The sequence below is a fragment of the Hyalella azteca genome, unplaced genomic scaffold (genome assembly GCF_000764305.2).
Source record: "Hyalella azteca isolate HAZT.00-mixed unplaced genomic scaffold, Hazt_2.0.2 contig6610, whole genome shotgun sequence".
Taxonomy (NCBI): domain Eukaryota; kingdom Metazoa; phylum Arthropoda; class Malacostraca; order Amphipoda; family Hyalellidae; genus Hyalella; species Hyalella azteca.
This window is the reverse complement of record NW_025936767.1, coordinates 153,793-172,590: the sequence shown is the minus strand read 5'-3', so window position 1 is coordinate 172,590 and position 18,798 is coordinate 153,793. Positions and strand designations below refer to the sequence as shown.

The following is an 18,798-nucleotide window of genomic DNA, read 5'->3' as shown; positions in this document are numbered from 1 at the left end:
AGCAATAGAATTAGCTTACTCGACGCAGTTGATTTCACAAGCGTCACAGCATTCATTGTTAGCCCTTGATATACGGATGCCAGCACTACCAGGGGTACCAAGCTATTCGGTTCGTTCGATTTATCGTTTGTTTTCGTGTATTATTGATTGTTCTGTTTAATTATTGTCTTATCTTGGTTCATATATTATTATTTCATGTAGTTAGCGTATCCTTTTTCTTTTATATTTATCTTATGTATATTTGTAATTTTCTTTCTAGAAACCGTACATCATGGAATACTCGTTTTTTACCCCGCCATGCTGGCGCGTCTTACAATAGTTCAGCAAACGTTCCCAAAAGAATAGCCAAGAAGAAAGTCCTTTACAATTTAATTTTGTACCTATCTTTTCGCTGACAATATTTTCGAGTTTTAATGTTGATTTGAGTATCACAATATATAAGGATGTTCTATAGCATCGATAATTGCAATTTAGAAACAAAATATTGAAAATTTATGTCCAAAAATGCGAATATTTCAGATTGAACAAAATACCCTTCAATAATAATTCAGTTATTCATACAGTTTGTTGAAATAGTTTTGTTAAACATTGACGCGAGATTCAGATAAAAGTACTGCTGACTATTCAAAATTGCCTGTGCATTGTGCAATTTAAATTAACTTTAATATATACACCTAAAATTAAAGTCAACATAGAGCTTAGAACACCTGAGCACCGAGGGAATAATCGCTAACAAAAGGCACTAATATTGTTATGAATTAGAAAATCAAAGTCAAACGGCCATTGCTTGTCCACATTGAAGCTTTTGATGAGCAGGTTCTTGCGTGGGTGTGTTTTTTATTCCAATGGTGACTTGTGAATGCCTTTAAACTTGTGCTTGTTCAAAAGGTTATTTTTTGAGAGAATGATCACCTGTGTGATGATTAATGAGGTGAAAAGCAGAAAAATAACTATTTCTAATATTCGCTGAGGAATACGTGGAAGGATTTCTACGAAAGATCACTTATAATTAGCTGCATAAAGCACTCCTTATCGGTGTCATATTAAGATGAACAATATTACGAACGAGCCATTCAAAAGGAGGGCGCAAGAAACCTTTTACTGAAAGAGGAACAGTTGAAAAACAAACCTCTAATTAAAATAATTTGAAGCCCGGCCATACAAAGTGGTTAAAATTTTTTTTATTCAACGTATTCGTAAAAAATATTTAGCTGATTTGCTCGCCCTACATTGAGCTTTCAAACTCAAAATTTCTTCTGATTTCATTTAATAATTTCTCGCATTAGAATAAATATTTCTAATATTCGCTGAGGAATACGTGGAAGGATTTCCACGAAAGATCACTTATAATTTGCTGCATAAAGCACTCCTTATCGGTTTCATATTAAGATGGACAATATTATGAACGGGCAATTCAGAAAAAGGTCACAAGAAGCCTTTTAATGAAAGAGGAACAGTTGAAAAAACAAAAAAACTAATTAAAATTTATTGAAGCCCGGCCATGCAAATTGCTTAAAATTTTTTCATTTAACGTATTCGTAAAAATATTTAACTGATTTGTACGCACTACATTGATCTTTCAAACTTAAAATTTCTTTTGATTCCATTTATTAGATCGCATTCGAATTTTCTGGCCTTACCCGTTCAAAATTCATCAGAAATTAGTAATTTTCAATTTTAATTTATGTGGATGTTAAAATAAATTTATTTTTCCGTTCATCTGCTCAGAATATTCGGAGATGTTCACGTATCGAGCATAATGTAAAATTTCTTTGATTGTTTTCGAAAAATTTATGGGACGTGTGAATTCGTACATTAAATAAATCTGATTGTCGTTCTGAATCATTTAAAAATCTCACAGGGGTCAAAAGTCGATAATCGAAATTCTTCAATAGATGCTTTCCAGCTCATTATTTCAATGCATCAGTTCGTATTGTTTTTCTACCAGACCACCGGCTGGTCATGCTTAATTAAAAAAAATCATCAACAGTCTTAGCGTTGTCTGAATATTATTGATATTTATATATGGAAAATTTAAGTTTGTCTCACAATTAAGTATTTAGTTAATTACCATAAGCATTTAGCTGCTTAGCATTAGCATTTAGTTACTTCACATTAGCTCTTAGTTAATAAGCATTGACATTTAATTAATTTTAATTGAATATTTTCTATTTTTTCTATTATTTTTAAAATTAATCAAACAAATAATTAAACTTAATTTTTATGCATGGTCATTGATAAAAATAATTATTGGAACTCGTTCTACAATCGACGGCCCAACTAATATAAAGTTTGAAGGTACCACGAGTCACGGATGCTGACTGGAGGGATTGAGTAACTCTAGCCCAAACAAAGTTCGAAACTTGAGTGATTGAGAATGAAAGTTCTGCTTTGAAGTGCCAATTTCTGGAAGCTGATTAAAATTGATAAAAAAAGTTTGGCCCTGGGGGACTTTGAATGGTAAGAAGTAAAATGAAATGCCATTCGTACGTTTCAACAGAAACGTACGAATGATTCAATTGAAACGTACGTTTCAACTAAAATGTAGACAGTTGATCAGAAATAGATTATGAACACATATATGATGTCAGGAATATAATCTTTTATCACTGAACAGTTCATGATAATCATTGTTATTTTGTACCGTTAACGAAGCTAGAATTGTTCGGTTTGATGTACAAATCTTGCATTAATTTTTCAGCTTTTGTTTCAGATTTTTAAGAAAACCGACTAGCGTATCATATTATTTCATATCTATTATAGTTAAAATACCTGAAAATTTCATCGTTGTTAACATAGAAAAATCATATGTTAACTAAGTTGATTGCTAACAGTATTAACAAATGCTTTTTAATCATGCTTGCCCTTTGAATAAATTAAAGAATATTTAATTAACCATAATATATATCATTTTAATTTGAAAAGAAATGTATTTTATCTGCAAATGCATCTGATTTGAAGTTTTTAATTCAAGAACCACTCATGGAGAGCTTGAACTTAACGCACTGCACCCAAATCCTCTTAAATGACCACCTCAATTCGAGCGTCCAGCAGCAGAGACAAGTCGTCGGGGCAACGAACCTTTCAACGCCCATTGACGTCGAATTTTTTTATGTTGATTCGATAAATTCTTCGTATAAATTCTACAATAGATGTCAAGAATTGCTCAAGGACGCCAAGGATATTCTGGACTCAAAAGAAATACTGTCATCAAGTTGTGACATCGGATTCAGAGAGAGTTATGGGGTGAGTCAGCCATAGAACATTACTCACTAACTTGTTAATATTTGCTTACTATTTGTACTATTTGCTTACTATAAATTACTATTTGTTACTATTTGTTAACTATTTGTTAGTATTTTTTACTATTTGTTACAATTTACTTTCTAGTTTTTTCCTATTTGTTACTATTTGCTTACTATTTACTCTCTATTTGTTCATATTTGTTACTATTTGTTACTATTTGCTTTCTATTTGTTACTATTTGCTTAGTATTTGTTACCATTTGCTTACTATTTGCTCACTATTTGTGACTATTTGCTTAGTATTTACTTACTATTTGTTTACTATTCGTTACTATTTGCTTACTATTTGTTACTATTTGCTTATCATTTATTACTATTTGCTTACTATTTGTTACTATTTGTGAGCATTTTTTGGATTTTACACGCAGGCGATTCACGGGATATTCTTGGCGTTTTCTTTAATTTTTAATTAGTAATGATTTCCGATTTAAGCTTACTACTAATAATTTTAGCATTTCTCGGCTTTTACACGCAGGTAATCCACGGATACTTGGCGTTTTTTTATACTTTTAAATTCATAGTGACTTACGATTTAAGCTTACCACTAATATTTTTAGCAATTTTTGGCTTTAACAAGCAGGCGATTCACGGAATGTCTTGACGGTTTCTTTACTTTTAAATTCGTAGTTACTTACGATTTAAGCTTACTACTAAAATTTTTTAGCATTTTTCGGCATTTACACGCAGGCAATTCACGGGATATCCTTGGCGTTTTCGTCACTTTTAAATTCACAGTGACTTACGATTTACGCTTCTTACTGAATATTATTATAATTTTTCGGCTTTTACACGCAGGCAATCCACGGATACTTGGCGTTTTTTACTTTTAAATTCATAGTGACTTACGATTTACGCTTAATACTAAATATCAATAGAATTTTTTGGCTTTTCACGGAAATCCTTGGCATTTTCTATTCTTTTAAATTCATCGTAACTTACGATTTAAGCTTACTACTGAATATTTTTTAGCATTTTTTCGGCTTCTACAAGCAGATGATTCACGGAATATTCTAGGCGTTTACTTTATTTTTAAATTCACAGTGACTTACGATTTACGCTTACTACTGAATTTCATTTGAATTTTTTGGCTTTTACACCCAGGCAGTTCACGGATACTTGGTGTTTTCTTTACTTTTAAATTCGTAGTGACTTACGATTTACGCTTACTACTGAATATCATTTGAATTTTTTGGCTTTTCACGCAAATCCTTGGCGTTTTCTATACTTTTAAATTCATAGTAAGTTACGATTTAAGCATACAACTGAAAATGTTTATCATCTTTCTGCTTTTACACGCAGGCAATTCACGGATACTTGGCGTTTTCTTTACTTTTAAATTCGCAGTGACTTGCGATTTAAGCTTATTACTAATATTTTTAGCATTTTTCGGCTTCTACGCGCAGGCAATCCACGGATACCTGGCGCTGTGTATCTGCATCATCGGCTCGATCACGAACCTTCTGAATGTGATCATCTTAACCAGGAAGGAAATGATCAACTCGACCAACACGATCCTCACAGGCCTGGCCGTCGTGGATCTCATGATCCTTGTGGAGTACATTGGATTTGCTTACTCCTACGTGCGTGGGAAAGAAAATTTCGTTCATTCTTACTCACATGCGGCCTACGTGTTGTTCCACGCACATTTCACGCAGGTATGTTTTCAAATTAGGCCTAAAATTAATTTTAAAATAAAATTAAGGTATGAAATCGAATAAAAATTAGACCAAAATTTCTAAATTTGAAAAGATTGCCATCGTTTAAAGTTATTTTCTGCATAATATAAGTATAGTATTTTTCTATCATTCACCTTACATTGCCTGCACAAATTTTAGGCTGGTAAATCCATAAATGCAGATATATTGGGATTAAATTATAAATGATTTTTATAAATTAAAGAAAGCGTACATTATTTATTTGTGGCTTCTGACAGAGCAAGGTTAAAAACTCGAAGGTTCCCTCAAACTCGAAGCCGTTGATATTTCATCACATTCCATTTAACTTATGTTTATTCTTTTCCGCCTCGCAAAACAAAGAAATGTTGCAGGTATGATTCATCTCGACATGTATTTTTCTTGCTGCAGACTTGTGCGCTGCAGAAAACTTTTGTTGCTCGTCGAGCAACTTCCAAAAATCGTAATCCTACCAACTGCAGACAGGTTGTCGGCGCTCTACACCTCATGCATATGGAAAACATCATTCCACTCTTTCTCTACCCAATTCCCTGTATCTTTAATACAGGGAATCGATATTTAAATTTATCGATATATAAATTTTATCGATATTTAAATTTTATCGATATTTAAATTTATCTATTCATCTCGCAAAAGTATTCAATAGTTTCAGGGTTTGGCTAGGATTATCGTCCATAAACTAAATCTCACGCTTAAAACAGAATAATACATTTTTTCGTTTATATATGCGTTAGTTTTTATTGTTCAGAGTATTTCTGTTTTATTTCTCACACATTCTCTGCTTTATCAGTTGGACGCTTATCACCATTTTATTCAGTGGTTTGTAGTCATATCAATGCAAGATATACATTTCTAATGCAAGTTCATATTAATCTGATATATCAAAGTAATAATTACGACAGCTTGCATGTTCAATTTGATGAAACGTGCAATTAATTTGATTTGATCTCTCAAACTGGACTGATCTTGAATTTTATTCGATTTTGAATCGAATCTACAGATGTATTTCTAAAAAAAACCTGCTCGTATAAGATATTTCAGGTCCGTCACTATCGCAAAATTTTGATTGAAGCCATCCTGTAAAAGAACTACATACAGTAATCTGAAGTCACAAATACCAGTGGTCGTTTTAAAATTTCTCAATTTACCAATACTTGCATTACCTGTAAAAGACTTGCATGGAATATCTCTTAATAATTACAGGAAATTCTAATTTGTTCAGTGCAGTTTTAAGGGAATCAATGCACATATTTACAGCGGTTAGACAAAATAAAAGAAATTACATGAGAAATACATAAAATATATTGTATCGTGGTATATCATTGAGTCCCCCTTTACGGCAATTAGAGCCTCAATTTTTCAAGATATTGATTCATATAAGTTGTGAATTGTTTCCAAAGGAATTTTAACCCATTCTTCAGCTAAAACTCATCCATATCATTTTAAAGATGTTGGAGGCGGGAATCGAATTCTGACTCGCATCTCTAAAATCGACCATAAATGATCGAAAATATTCAGTTCTGCAGGTGTTGTGGTGGGCAAATGAGATGCTCAACTTCATTAAAATGTTCCCCGTCCCATTTTTTAGCAATAGCAATTCCATCTTTATAGATCAGGGCATTATCATCTTGAAAGATGGCGTTTAACTCCGGAAACAGTATTTGAACTATTGGATGAACTTGGCCCGCCAAAATTCCTAAATAGTCACGGCTGTTGATTCTTCCATGAAGAGTAATCGTTAGTCCGCCGGATTTCCAAGAAATAGCACCCCCGATAAATACTAATAAAATCTACTAAAAATAATTGTGCAAGGATAAAATGTAAATAAGCAGCAACAACAAACAATAAAACATAAAAATATGTCACTTTACCATTATATGTAATATGTTAAAAAATTGCGATATCAAAAGGCCAAGGGTTTCCCTTATTTTATCCAACCTCCTCTGTACAGGTTAACATCTAAGAATTCTTTTAGTCATTTAATTATACAATTTTTCCTTCACAGATATTCGGAGTAATGTATTGTGGTTCTTTATTGAGCATAAGCTCTTTAATTTATAATACCTTTCGATTTATAGAAAATACTGGGAATTATCTTGTCCGGAGAAATTTTTCGCGCATATTTAAGATATAATGCTCTAGTTAACTATGGAAATTTATTTCTCACATTTTTTACTGGTCATTTATAGAATTACTTGTACCTAGAAAAATTCCAATGTGTCATAGTGTACAGCAAATTTTTCGTCTTCAGATGGCGAGCGATTCGTAACTCTAATGTCTTATCGAAGTCGCAATTCAGATTCCGACTCTCGTGCTGGCAGCCGCTAGCCCGCAGTAGGATTTACTGATCATTTTCTCTTAAAATATCTTTCTGCCTAAAATTTACATATCTTCCGATTTCCCCGCAGATTGCCCACACGATATCCATCTGCCTGGCAATCACCTTGGCGGTCTGGAGATACATAGCCATTTGCACTCCACATTTGAATTTGATTTTATGCACGCTGCCCCGATCACGGCTGGCTGTAGCTCTCGCTTACACCATCTCCATCCTCATCACCTTGCCTAATTGTTTCCTGTACTCCATCCGAGCAACCATCAGTCAGTAAGTCGGCATCGGCATGTTATTCTTAATTAAGCTGATAGGCGGAGTAGTGTTTTAGTTCAATAGCTCTGTGGATGATGTATTAAAAATTATTATTGTGAGAAATGCCTTAATTCTGGATAATGTTATATTCTCGGACGCTTCTCTCACTGCAGCGTCTGCATTTTGCCGCTTTAAAAAAAATTATTAATTAAAAAATTACCTTTTAAATTAACTTCATAATCAGAGCTATTTTATCATTTTATTAGTGAAAAAGTTTAATTGATATCATTCAAACAAATGCTCCAAAAAACATGCGCTGTTTACTCTCACAACACATCTTACGCACGAGTTTACAGGCACCATTGGCGTAACTTCAGGCGTTGCCATGTCGAACAATGATGAATGCATAGAAATATAGAAATATTTATAAACCAAATCGAACCAATGTTTGTAAGCAATATCATACACATATTAATAATTTTTAAATAGAATGCATGGAATTGTATCTCATAAACAATATCCGTATGTTGTCAGCTTTGAGCACGCCATTATCAATATATCCCGCGGCCGTAATGAATGGCCGCGAAAGGCTCTTCAATCTGTTTCTGTAAATACCAACTATCGAGTAATTGCATCTTAGGTTACTTTCTTGTCTTTGCTGCCATCTTAGGTTACTTTCCTGTCTTTGCTGCCATCTTAGGTTACTTTCTTGTCTTTGATGCCATCTTAGGTTACTTTTCTGTCTTTGCTGCCATCTTAGGTTACTTTAGTGTCTTTGGTGCCATCTTAGGTTACTTGCCTGACTTTGCTGCAGTCTTCGGTTACTTGCCTGTCTTTGGTGCCATTTTAGGTTACTTTCTTGTCTTTGCTGCCATCTTAGGTTACTTTCTTGTCTTTGCTGCCATCATAGGTTACTTGCCTGTCTTTGCTGCCATCTTAGGTTACTTTCCTGTCTTTGCTGCCATCTTAGGTTACTTTCTTGTCTTTGCTGCCATCTTTGGTTACTTTCCTGTCATTGCTGCCATCTTAGGTTACTTTCTTGTCTTTGCTGCCATCTTAGGTTACTTTCTTGTCTTTGCTGCCATCTTAGGTTACTTTCCTGTCTTTGGTGCAATCTTAGGTTACTTTATTGTCTTTGCTGCCATCTTAGGTTACTTTCCTGTCTTTGCTACCATCTTAAGTTACTTTCCTGTCTTTAATGCCTTCTTCGGTTACTTTCCTGCCTTTACTGGCGTGTTAACCAGGGTTCCAGTCGGTCTTTTATCCCGAACAAATTCCGCGAATAAGTTTTTTTTAATTGCGTTGGCCGGCTTTAATTTATGATGGCGGTATTTCCTTTTCGAATTTTAAAAAATTCGAAAGAAATGAAAATTGAATTTGTATACCGGAACCTGCAAATATGTTGAGATCCAGGCCTTTTTTGGCCGGAGACTTGGCCGTTTTTTAGGTCATCTGGCAATCCTGGCCTAAACACGTGCCGTTTCTTAACGCTTAACGTCAGCTCCCGCGTCAAACCTTCACGATGCGTGGGCGTCAAAGAACTGGGTCAAAATTTATCATGCTATTCATGCTATCAAATGTAACTGGATATAAACATTGAATTGGAATTGAAGCTGGATTGTAATTGAAACTGATTAGAATTAACTGTAGAGTTACATAGAGGCAAAAAAAAGAGAAGGGGCACTCAAATATTTTTTTTGAGTGAAATAACAAGAAATACATCAGTGTAAAAACTTAAAATATTGAAGTTATATAGAGGTAAAAAAGGAAAATGAGCAATCAAACAGTTTTTTTTGCGTGAAATATTAAGAAAGATTGTTTCCATACTTAAAAGAAAAAGCGATGGGTAAGAATTGCTGTGAATTGCTTGGATTATTATTGATTAATTACTGGAAAGTATATTGAAATTACCGTCTGAACTTCTCACTGAAAGTTCTGTTTGTGGAATGAGACCACAGGTACAGAATATTTAATGATCTATATGTTCAGTAGGAAATAAATAGGGAAATAGGGAATGGAGATAAATAGGGAAATATCAAGCTCGTAAGCTCCTTAAATTCACTGCTGTACAACAAATCCTTTCAAAATGAACTAAAGACAAATCGTAAAGTTAAATGCGGTCATCTGCTTCAAAATTACGTTACCGTTTGGTGATTGGTTTCTAATAATGAGGTTAAGTTAAGTTTCGAACGGTTGCTGTGCTGCTTGATTGCATAATATTTCAGTATATTTCTACTTGGGATAGAATGCAAGCGGGTACTTTGAAACTTATGTTGCAGTTAATTACACATAGGTTAATTGATTATCAATTAATTATTATTATTTATATACCTAAATATTTATTATTTAATGTATAAAATCACGATTGGCCAATAGGATTTCGCAAAGCTGGTGTTTGTACTCTCGATCATTTCTCTCTAATGAACGGAATGCAAATCCACCCCCAAAAAAAATCCCAAGTGCAGAAACTTGGTTGACAGCATCAATAACCGCATTCCAGGACTAATTGGCAACTTCGTTTTAGAACCGAACTCAGAGTTGATTGCAACAATCAAGTTTAAAGCCTTGCATGATTCTAATTGACGTAAAAGTTCAACTATTTTTGCACAAGTTAAATTTAAGAAATGAGTTTTACTCTATTTTAGTGATAAGCCGCTTGATAGGCCGAGACTCTTATATGTTAATTACTAGCCTATACGTAGCTCACGTGACTCTTTACATGTTAATTGCTGGTCTACTTATATATCACGTGATTCATTACATGCTTAATGCTGGCTTACGTAGCTCACGTGACTCATTACATGATAATTGCTTGCTTATGAAGCTCATGTGATTTATTACACGATAATTGCTGGCTTACGTAGCTCAGGTAACTATTGCTATGCTCATTGCAGGTCCGACAATCGAACTCAATACTTCGTGATGCTGTCCGAGTCTACGGAGGCGCACGTCACATTCCGACGCTGCTACTTGCCGGTCTATGGGTTCCTCATCAAGCTCCTGCCTTGCGTCCTGTTATCTTTCTTTATTCTGAAGATAATTCGCGCCATGAATATTGCCAAGGAAAGAAAGGTGAGAAGTTATCTTTCTTTATTCTGAAGATAATACGGGCCACGAATATTGCCAAGGAAAGAAAGGTAAGAAGATATCTTTCTTTATTCTGAAGATAATACGTTATTCTGAAGTTAATATATGCCATGAATATTGCTAAGGAAAGAAAGGTAAGAAGGTATCTTCATTTTTATGAAGATAATACGCGCCATGAATATTATCAAGAAAAGAAAGTTGAGATTCTGACGAGAAGTAATAAGTCGGAAGTAAATAAGTTAATAGTCTAACTCATAATATACACATTTAAGACAGAGAAGACGCAGAGTTAAGGAAAAAGATAAAGACGGTAAAGACTGCAAATATTTAATACATAATAAAACCGCAATAATTGCTCATTTAAAAAAGTCAACAGTTGTACTAACATTTATTTCTTTAATTTTTGCCAGAAAGGCATTGGAGTTTTTACGAGGAAAACTAATCTCGTGGCCTCAAGGTTCTGATCGCCTCGCATATTCAGCGAGCAGAACCTTTCCAGTCCTTAAAAATCGTCTCAAGGATTGCTCCGACTTTTAAATCAACACTATTAGGATTAATCATTGATCAGCACCAGTTTAATTTTAGATCAGCTCAATATCAATTCTTGATCAATGTTCAGACGGATACTTTAATTGAAAGTATTGTTCAAACTTGCAGCTTGCTTTAAAATAGATTTCCTGTTCGAATTTCCGTATAGCACGAACTACATCCTGACACTATTCACCCTAAACATTATAATAAAAATTATGTTATTTTATATTATTCAAAACCAGTAGTAAATTAACATAACGGATATTTTACGTTACAACAACTTTTTTACAACAATAAATTACTATTTTGTGTATTTAACGTTAAAACTTTGTTGATGCAGATCATTCAATTTCCGAGTTATTTGTCCATTTAAGTTTAATTTTCCTCGCTTATACATTAAGTTCTACATGGGTAATTAGGTCTTCTTTAATTATGTCAATGTTAGACGTCACTATAGTTAATTTCTAGCAGTATTTCCGTGGATGTACAAAGCAGACGCACGGCGTCCGGAATATAATATATAGTTTACGATATAGATATAGGATGTACGTCCGGAATATAAGATATAGTTTACGATATAGATATAGGATGTACGTCCGAAATATAAGAAATAGTTTCTCGCGTCGCTGCTTGCAGGCACAATCCTCTCTCAGCCGGGTCAGCTTTCCATCACCCCAAATTGCTCTTCCCTTAATGGATGAGAGGAAAAAGATACTTACTTGCTATGCACACAAGAAAAATAATTACTCCGATGATCTTCGAAGGCATGGCAGCAGAAAATTAAATCACTTATGACTAATAATTATTAAATCTGTTTCTCTAATTATTAAATATTAATCTTAATTAAATTGAATTAAATATTAAATCTTATTAAATCTGCCTTTCTGGCTATCATTGTCAGAAAGGCAGAAGGACAGGCTTTTATAAAGGATAAGCAACGACAAATAGATTTCCTATTTTAATAAACATTTAATATTGACTTAAGATGATGAAACGATCAAATGTTGTGGTTGCAACGAAGAAAAAGAAATTAATTTCAGTTTGATGAAAAAAGACTATAGTAAAGTCGACAAATGTGCAAATAGAAGTAATATGAAAAATGACTGGAATAAAGTGAAAAATGGTGCAAATGCAAATAAAGCAATAAATAGTTCGATGATCTTCTGGAAGGAATGCAAATTGAAATTCATATTGTTGCTTTAACATAAAACCTATTATTTGATCTGTTTTACTATATTTAACTAAGCCAATTAACATAAATCGTCGGTACTCAGAATCGCTTTCAATTGAAGAAACTGCTTGAACCGTCAATTTTTTAAGTCCGTAGCGTAACTCGAACTTTCAACCGCAGAAACCTCCCCGTCTCCCCCATGACATAAGATGTTTTTTTTTCACCCCAAGTTATCTTTAGTAAGTTACCTCGTTTGAACCTTTGCTGACTTTCAGCTTTTGCTTTGAAATAATTCAAACTTAACATGTTTTTTCTTAACTCTAACTAATTTTTTCCAGGCTAATTTGTTCAAGATGAGCAGCACGCCTCCGTCCAACGACTCAGAAAATGCAGTGGCACGAAAAATCCCGCATATGGAAAAGTTAACCGAAAAGACTACGCGGATGTTACTGGCCGTACTCTTCATGTTCTTGGTCGTGGAGCTGCCACAGAGCGTCCTTACCCTCCTCACTGCCCTGCACGGTGACCAGTTCTTCGAGTGAGTCAGGATTGAGAATTTATATTTTTAGCGCATTTTCTCATTTATGGAAAAAATACACTATTGTGCTCGCCATGTCCGTCCGTCCGTCTGTCTGTCCGTATGTCCGTCCGTGACTTCACGTTTTCGTCGACGAGAAAATGCGCTCGCTGTCACTCACTGCAGTGAGTACTGAGTTATATTTTTTCAACATGGCTCTCCTGGGTAGAATTCAAAAGGCCACCTCATCATGCAGACAGGGACAATGGAACGGAAAAAGTGTTCATTCTCACTTGTTTCTTTTATCTTCAAGTAAAACTGCGGGACGAATTCCGTACATCAGAACAAGTGAAAAAAAAAAACAAATAAAAAAAACTTTAAAAAAACATTTTCCCTTAACGGACAAAAAAGAAAAACATTTACTCTTATATAACATTTATGTTATGTAAAATGTTATATAATGTTATGTAAAAGTAAATGTTTTTCTTTTTTGTCCGTTAAGAGAACGTGGTTTTTTAAATTTTTTTATTTGTTTTATTTCACTATTTTTAGTTTTGTAATAAACAGAAAAACGTGGTTTTTAAAAATATTTTTTATATTTATTTATTTTCTACTTTTTAGTTAGCAATTTTAACAATTCGAATCAATTTCCAGGGTTGACAAGTGTGGATGTTCGGGATAAAACTCAATTCCAAACCGTGAATTTTTAGCGTTTTTTTTTATTTTAAATTAAAAAAATTTTTTATTAATATTTCTGATGATCAAATCTTGAATTGTTAGGCAGCATAAACATGCATACCAAATTTCAACTTACTAGGATGTTTAGAAGTGCTCTAAATTAAGGTTTGAATTTTTGATGACAGACAGACACGAAACGAAGTCAAGAAAAACGTGGTAATATAAATTTGCAAATTTGACGAACCATAAATATACACTGGTATTTATTAAACCAATGTCTAAACATGACATAACTTTCGGCTAAATAAATGTTAATGTTGCAACAAATACAAATCCTTAGAACTCAGTTTTTGTGCCCTAGTTTTTAAATTATAAAATTTTCAACGGGAATTTAAGCCTAATTTACTCTGTCAAAAAAAGACTTTACTTCACGTTGGAGAACTACTGTCGACTGACAACGCTAATATGAACAAGAAATATATGAGAAAATCATAGCAAATTGACGGAAGGAGTAATTCAGCGAAAGCTCAACTCCTAGGAACAGCAAATCGCTAATAAATTAGATCAGAATATTCACTGCAGTGAGTGACTGAGAGCGCATTTTCTCATCCGTCCGTGAAGCCACAGACGGACGGACGGACGGACATGACGAGCACAATAGCGCATTTTTAGCGCATTTTCTCATTTATGGAAAAAATTCCATATTGTGCTCGTCATGTCCGTCCGTTTGTCTGTCCGTCTGTCTGTCCGTGCGTAACTTCACGTTTTCGTCGACGAGAAAATGCGCTCTCTGTCACTCACTGCAGTGAGTATCCAGTTATATTTTTTTCTCAAATGAGAAAATGCGCTAGAAATGGCAGAAGGCTTCGACCCCGAATACAGCTCCGTGCCGTAAGGCTATAATCTAAAGTGCATGCCGCACGCGTACTGGACGCGACAATGGTAAAAAGTTTAAAATTTCGCCGGCCGCCAAGCCTCCTTACCTTTTTTGGAGCCCCGCGCAGGGATCAGTTTTTTTGAGCGAGTCAGGATTGTGAATTTTTATTTTGTTTAACACATGAAATTTCCAAATTTTTCTTCCCGTGGGCAGAGCGCCCACACCCTCCTTACTGCCCTACTCGGTGATTAGTTTTTTTAAGTGAGATAGGATTTAGAATTTTGATTTTTTTTAACGAAGCTGAAATTTTCAAAATGTTCCGTCGTAGATCGTCCTCATTCTCCTAAAAGTCGTTCACTGAGATTAGTTTCTCTAGTGAAACTGGGTAGAATATTTCCTTTTTACAACACGATGCTAACGCGGGTGAAATTTTTAAATTTTAACGCAAATTCATTTTGGAAATGAGGTTTGTGATCAAATTGCAGATGGTTTCACAGCTCGGACGCCACTTTTCATTTTTAAATTAAATTCTGATTCTAAATTTCACTGATAAAGTTTGAATTCGGTTTCATAGGGAAAGTTGCCGTGCCGTAAATATGCTGTTCATGTTATAATTTGGAACGGCAGGTTATTTATGTTTATATTGTTATGAATATCGTCGAATACAGTATAAATAAATTTTCATCAACTAAACATGTCGGAATATCAACAATTAAAGAAGTTCTGAACTTTGAATTATTGAAAGGATCTATAACATTTTTATATTATTTTTGATCAAATTTTTACCGCAGAAGATGCAGAATGATGTGTTGTGAAAACAAGTATTCCTAAGAAATATTGAAATAAAAAGTATCTTGTAATTATGCTTCTTATGTAGTTATTTTAATTTTAAAGAATGTTTAGGAGTTAACATATTCATGTATTTACAAAAAATTATGATCGGATAGTATTAAAAAACAATAATTTTAAACTCTAAAATACGGCACAAGACTGTAAGAATAAATTAAAATTTAGATTGGCTATAATAAATTTAATCAGCATAAAATTATTCCATCTACTTTATCACCCAGAAAATAATTTGAAATACGCATCATCCATACAATCCTTTACCGGGAATATTTCTGCGATCATTAAATTGTATCCTATTCAACCCTCAGATAAAATGTAACCTCTGAACAACAATTCTATTCGCGCCTCAAAGTTCGGTTTAAAAATTGTTTTCACCTTCATGAAATTATGAATTGTATTCACCTTCAGGAAATTATAAATTGTGTTCACCATCATGAAATCATGAAATGTGTTCACCTTCTGGAAATTTTGAATTATGTTCAACTTCATGAAATTATGAAATGTGTTCACTTTCAGGAAATTATGAATTGTGTTCACCTTCATGAAATTATGAATTGTGTTTAGCTTGAGAAAATGATGTATTATGTTCACCTTCAGGAAAATATGTATTGTGTTCAGCTCCAGGAAATTATGAATTGTGTTCACCATCATGAAATTATGAAATGTGTTCACTTTCAGGAAAATACGCATTGTGTTCAGCTTCAGGAAATTACGAATTGTGTTCAACTTCATGAAATTATGAATTGCGTTCACCTTCAGGAAATTATGAATTTTGTTCACCTTCAGGAAATTAAGAATTGTGTTCACTTCCAGGAAATGCTACATGGAATGGGGGGATCTCATGGATCTCATGGCACTCATCAACAGCGCAGCTAATTTCTTCCTATACTACATCATGAGTCAGCAGTTTCGCCTGACCATGGGCAGGATGGTTGTTATCAAAGAAAGCGAGCCTCCAGCTCCCAGCCAACGGCCTAACGAAACTGCTGTTTCTACTCTAGTCTAGCATACATACACTTCTAGGTTCGTGTCAACGCACCTACCTTGCTGTATTCTAGACATTGACTAGATTCTGTACTCTTAAGCTTTCAGGTCTAAATTTGTTAGTTGTAGAAATTGACTTGTCATGAACGGGACAGGCAACATATTTTGTAGGTTCTGAAATCAGCGGCTTGAATGCTGATTGGTAACCAATCAGCGCAAAGATTTGGTCACGGTTCGACTTGATTGAGCAGAGTTTGACAGGCATCGCACACATAATTTTTATGCACTTTCGGTATCAATGCTACAGATTAGCAACATGATTTTTCATTTAAAATAGCAGACAATCTGGATCTTGACTTTCAAAATTCAGCGCAAACTAATGAATGAGTGCAGTATAAATTTTCATATAAAATAGCTGACAATCCGGATTTTGACTGTCAAAATTCAGGACAAACTAATCTATGAATAGCATCGTAATGAGACGTTTGAAATTATTGGTTCTTGCAATTAACTCTTGAGCTTACGATTTTGCTTCTGGGAACGGTGATAGTACATTAATGTGTCTCGCATTGCAGTCATTTAATGCAGTCAATGTTTTATATATAATGTCAATGAAGCTATTCACTACTGTGAAAGGATTATACATGTAATGTTAATTTATAATTGTGTTTTCTCATTAGGTATAATTTAAGACAAAGTCAACTGCGCGTGTGATAAACATACTCTACTATGAGAATAATTAATATTAATGTTTGGTGAAATAACCTGAAAATTGAAGTGAAAACTTATTACGTAGAGTGAAGTAAGAAGTAGGGGTTTAGTAAGAAGTAAGGGTTTTACCCGGGAACAATATACGCTGTAAATTGGCATCAATAGAGCTTGAACCTTTAACTCTCTGCACCGTAAAAATCCCCTAGCTAATTTTAATGCCGTTGAATGAATGTAGCACGATTGCTCAAAAATTTCTCAAACATTTATTGTTTGCAATACCAGCTTGATCGCTATTAATTGTGCTTGAATAAATATCATCATAAAAACTGACTTGATTGCCGAAAGTTGACTCCTGAATTCAAGTTAAATGTGACGGGAATTCGAGCTTGAATATGAGCTCGATTCTGCAAGTGAATATAAGCTCAAATAAAGTGTAGTTCTACTAGGACGTAGTGACTTACATTGATTGTTCTTTCCCGAAGAAGTTTTTCCTTCGCGTATGTAAATTGTTTTTTGCTTATTTATAATTACTTGTAAATGAGGCATTGATGTTCCTTTGCCTCATTGAAAACATTTAGGTAACTATTGTAACTCCAATATTGATTGAAAAAAACATTGAAAATTCATCTATAGGTATTGCGTCGACTGAGGGTTATTTTTTTAAATTAATTGTAAATAAATAATTATTTCTGTTTGATGTACGACTTCAAGCACCGTATATCTGAGCTATATTAATTAAATACTAAAATTATTACAAAAATTCCACTAGAACTTGTTCCGATTATTTTCAATATGAGCCCTTGAGAATATTGGAACGAATTATCTAGTGATAGACAAGACGATAATGGACCTAACTTGTATATAAGTAAAAATATTTTAATGTCACATTTGAATTATAGACTATTTTCAGATAATTTTAAGAGATTCTAGATTAACAGTAAGCCAATAATATAGTACGCTAACTTTAATTTTAGTCAGGTGTTATACCTGCACCATTACTCATTGTTGCAAGAAAGGATATAATTGGCTTGAGATATTTCTGATTTATTAAATTAAAATAGATCTGATATTTGAACATCATTTAATTGAAAATGTTTGAACAAATTCCATTTTATTGAAGAATATAACGGCATTTTGCGTCTTTCAGGATTAATTTGTCACTAATGACAATATCTCGGGGGAGTTTAAAAATATTTGGAATGCTTTATATGTAGACAACAGTATAATAAATTGGTATTATAGTGAGAAAAATTATTCAAACAGTATGAGAATTTTGATTTTTTGTACGCTAAATAAACTTTCAAACCATTTTTGCGTATTTACCAAACCGCCTCAATTATAGGAAAATAGTCTGCCAATATTGCACAAGCGTAGAAACTACAGTTGCATTAAACATTAATGAAAAAAGTTAAAAATATTTGTTGCGCGCTCCGGTCCGGGATATTTTATTCTAAGGATCGCCAAAATTTGGAAATTCAAATATTTTCCGGGATATTCACCAGCCAAGTGGAATAACTTCCTGAGAAATTGAAAACAATGTATTAGATTTATTTGCGTGATTTGGATTAGAGTGTTCTGAGATCGAACTATCTGTCAATGCCGAGGCATTGTAAACGCCACTTTGGCTTGGGTAAAAAACGCTCAGAGTTTGTAGCTGGTGGAATTTACTTAAATCCGTGGACCTGCCCAGAGAGCAGGAGAATAAAATACAATGACGAAAACAATAGACTGGCTCAATGAAAATTTTGACAAATGACTAATCAAGAACATAAAGCAAATCGAAACGTACATAAATATACTGAACAAT

The 18,798-nt window shown here is 33.8% G+C and overlaps 1 protein-coding gene across 1 annotated transcript; it reads left to right on the top strand.

Moving 5' to 3' along the window:
- The first annotated feature begins 2,956 nt into the window (after positions 1-2,956).
- LOC108673919 (G-protein coupled receptor dmsr-1) lies at positions 2,957-18,071 on the top strand. The gene is made up of 6 exons (XM_018161806.2): positions 2,957-3,246; positions 4,709-4,960; positions 7,408-7,604; positions 10,481-10,658; positions 12,714-12,913; positions 16,110-18,071. Exons 1-6 carry the CDS (start codon positions 2,983-2,985, stop codon positions 16,300-16,302), a joined length of 1,284 nt encoding a protein of 427 aa, XP_018017295.1. The 5' UTR covers positions 2,957-2,982; the 3' UTR covers positions 16,303-18,071.
- The last annotated feature ends 727 nt before the right edge of the window (positions 18,072-18,798 follow it).

What these genes read in the sequence shown, in the direction of transcription:
- LOC108673919 (XM_018161806.2), top strand. Translation starts at nt 2,983, where the DNA reads ATGGAGAGCTTGAACTTAACGCACTGCACCCAAATCCTCTTAAATGAC. An exon ending in ATCCGAGCAACCATCAGTCA is followed by an intron (nt 7,605 to 10,480) that starts GTAAGTCGGCAT and finishes TGCTCATTGCAG; the next exon opens with GTCCGACAATCGAACTCAAT. An exon ending in CACGGTGACCAGTTCTTCGA is followed by an intron (nt 12,914 to 16,109) that starts GTGAGTCAGGAT and finishes GTTCACTTCCAG; the next exon opens with GAAATGCTACATGGAATGGG.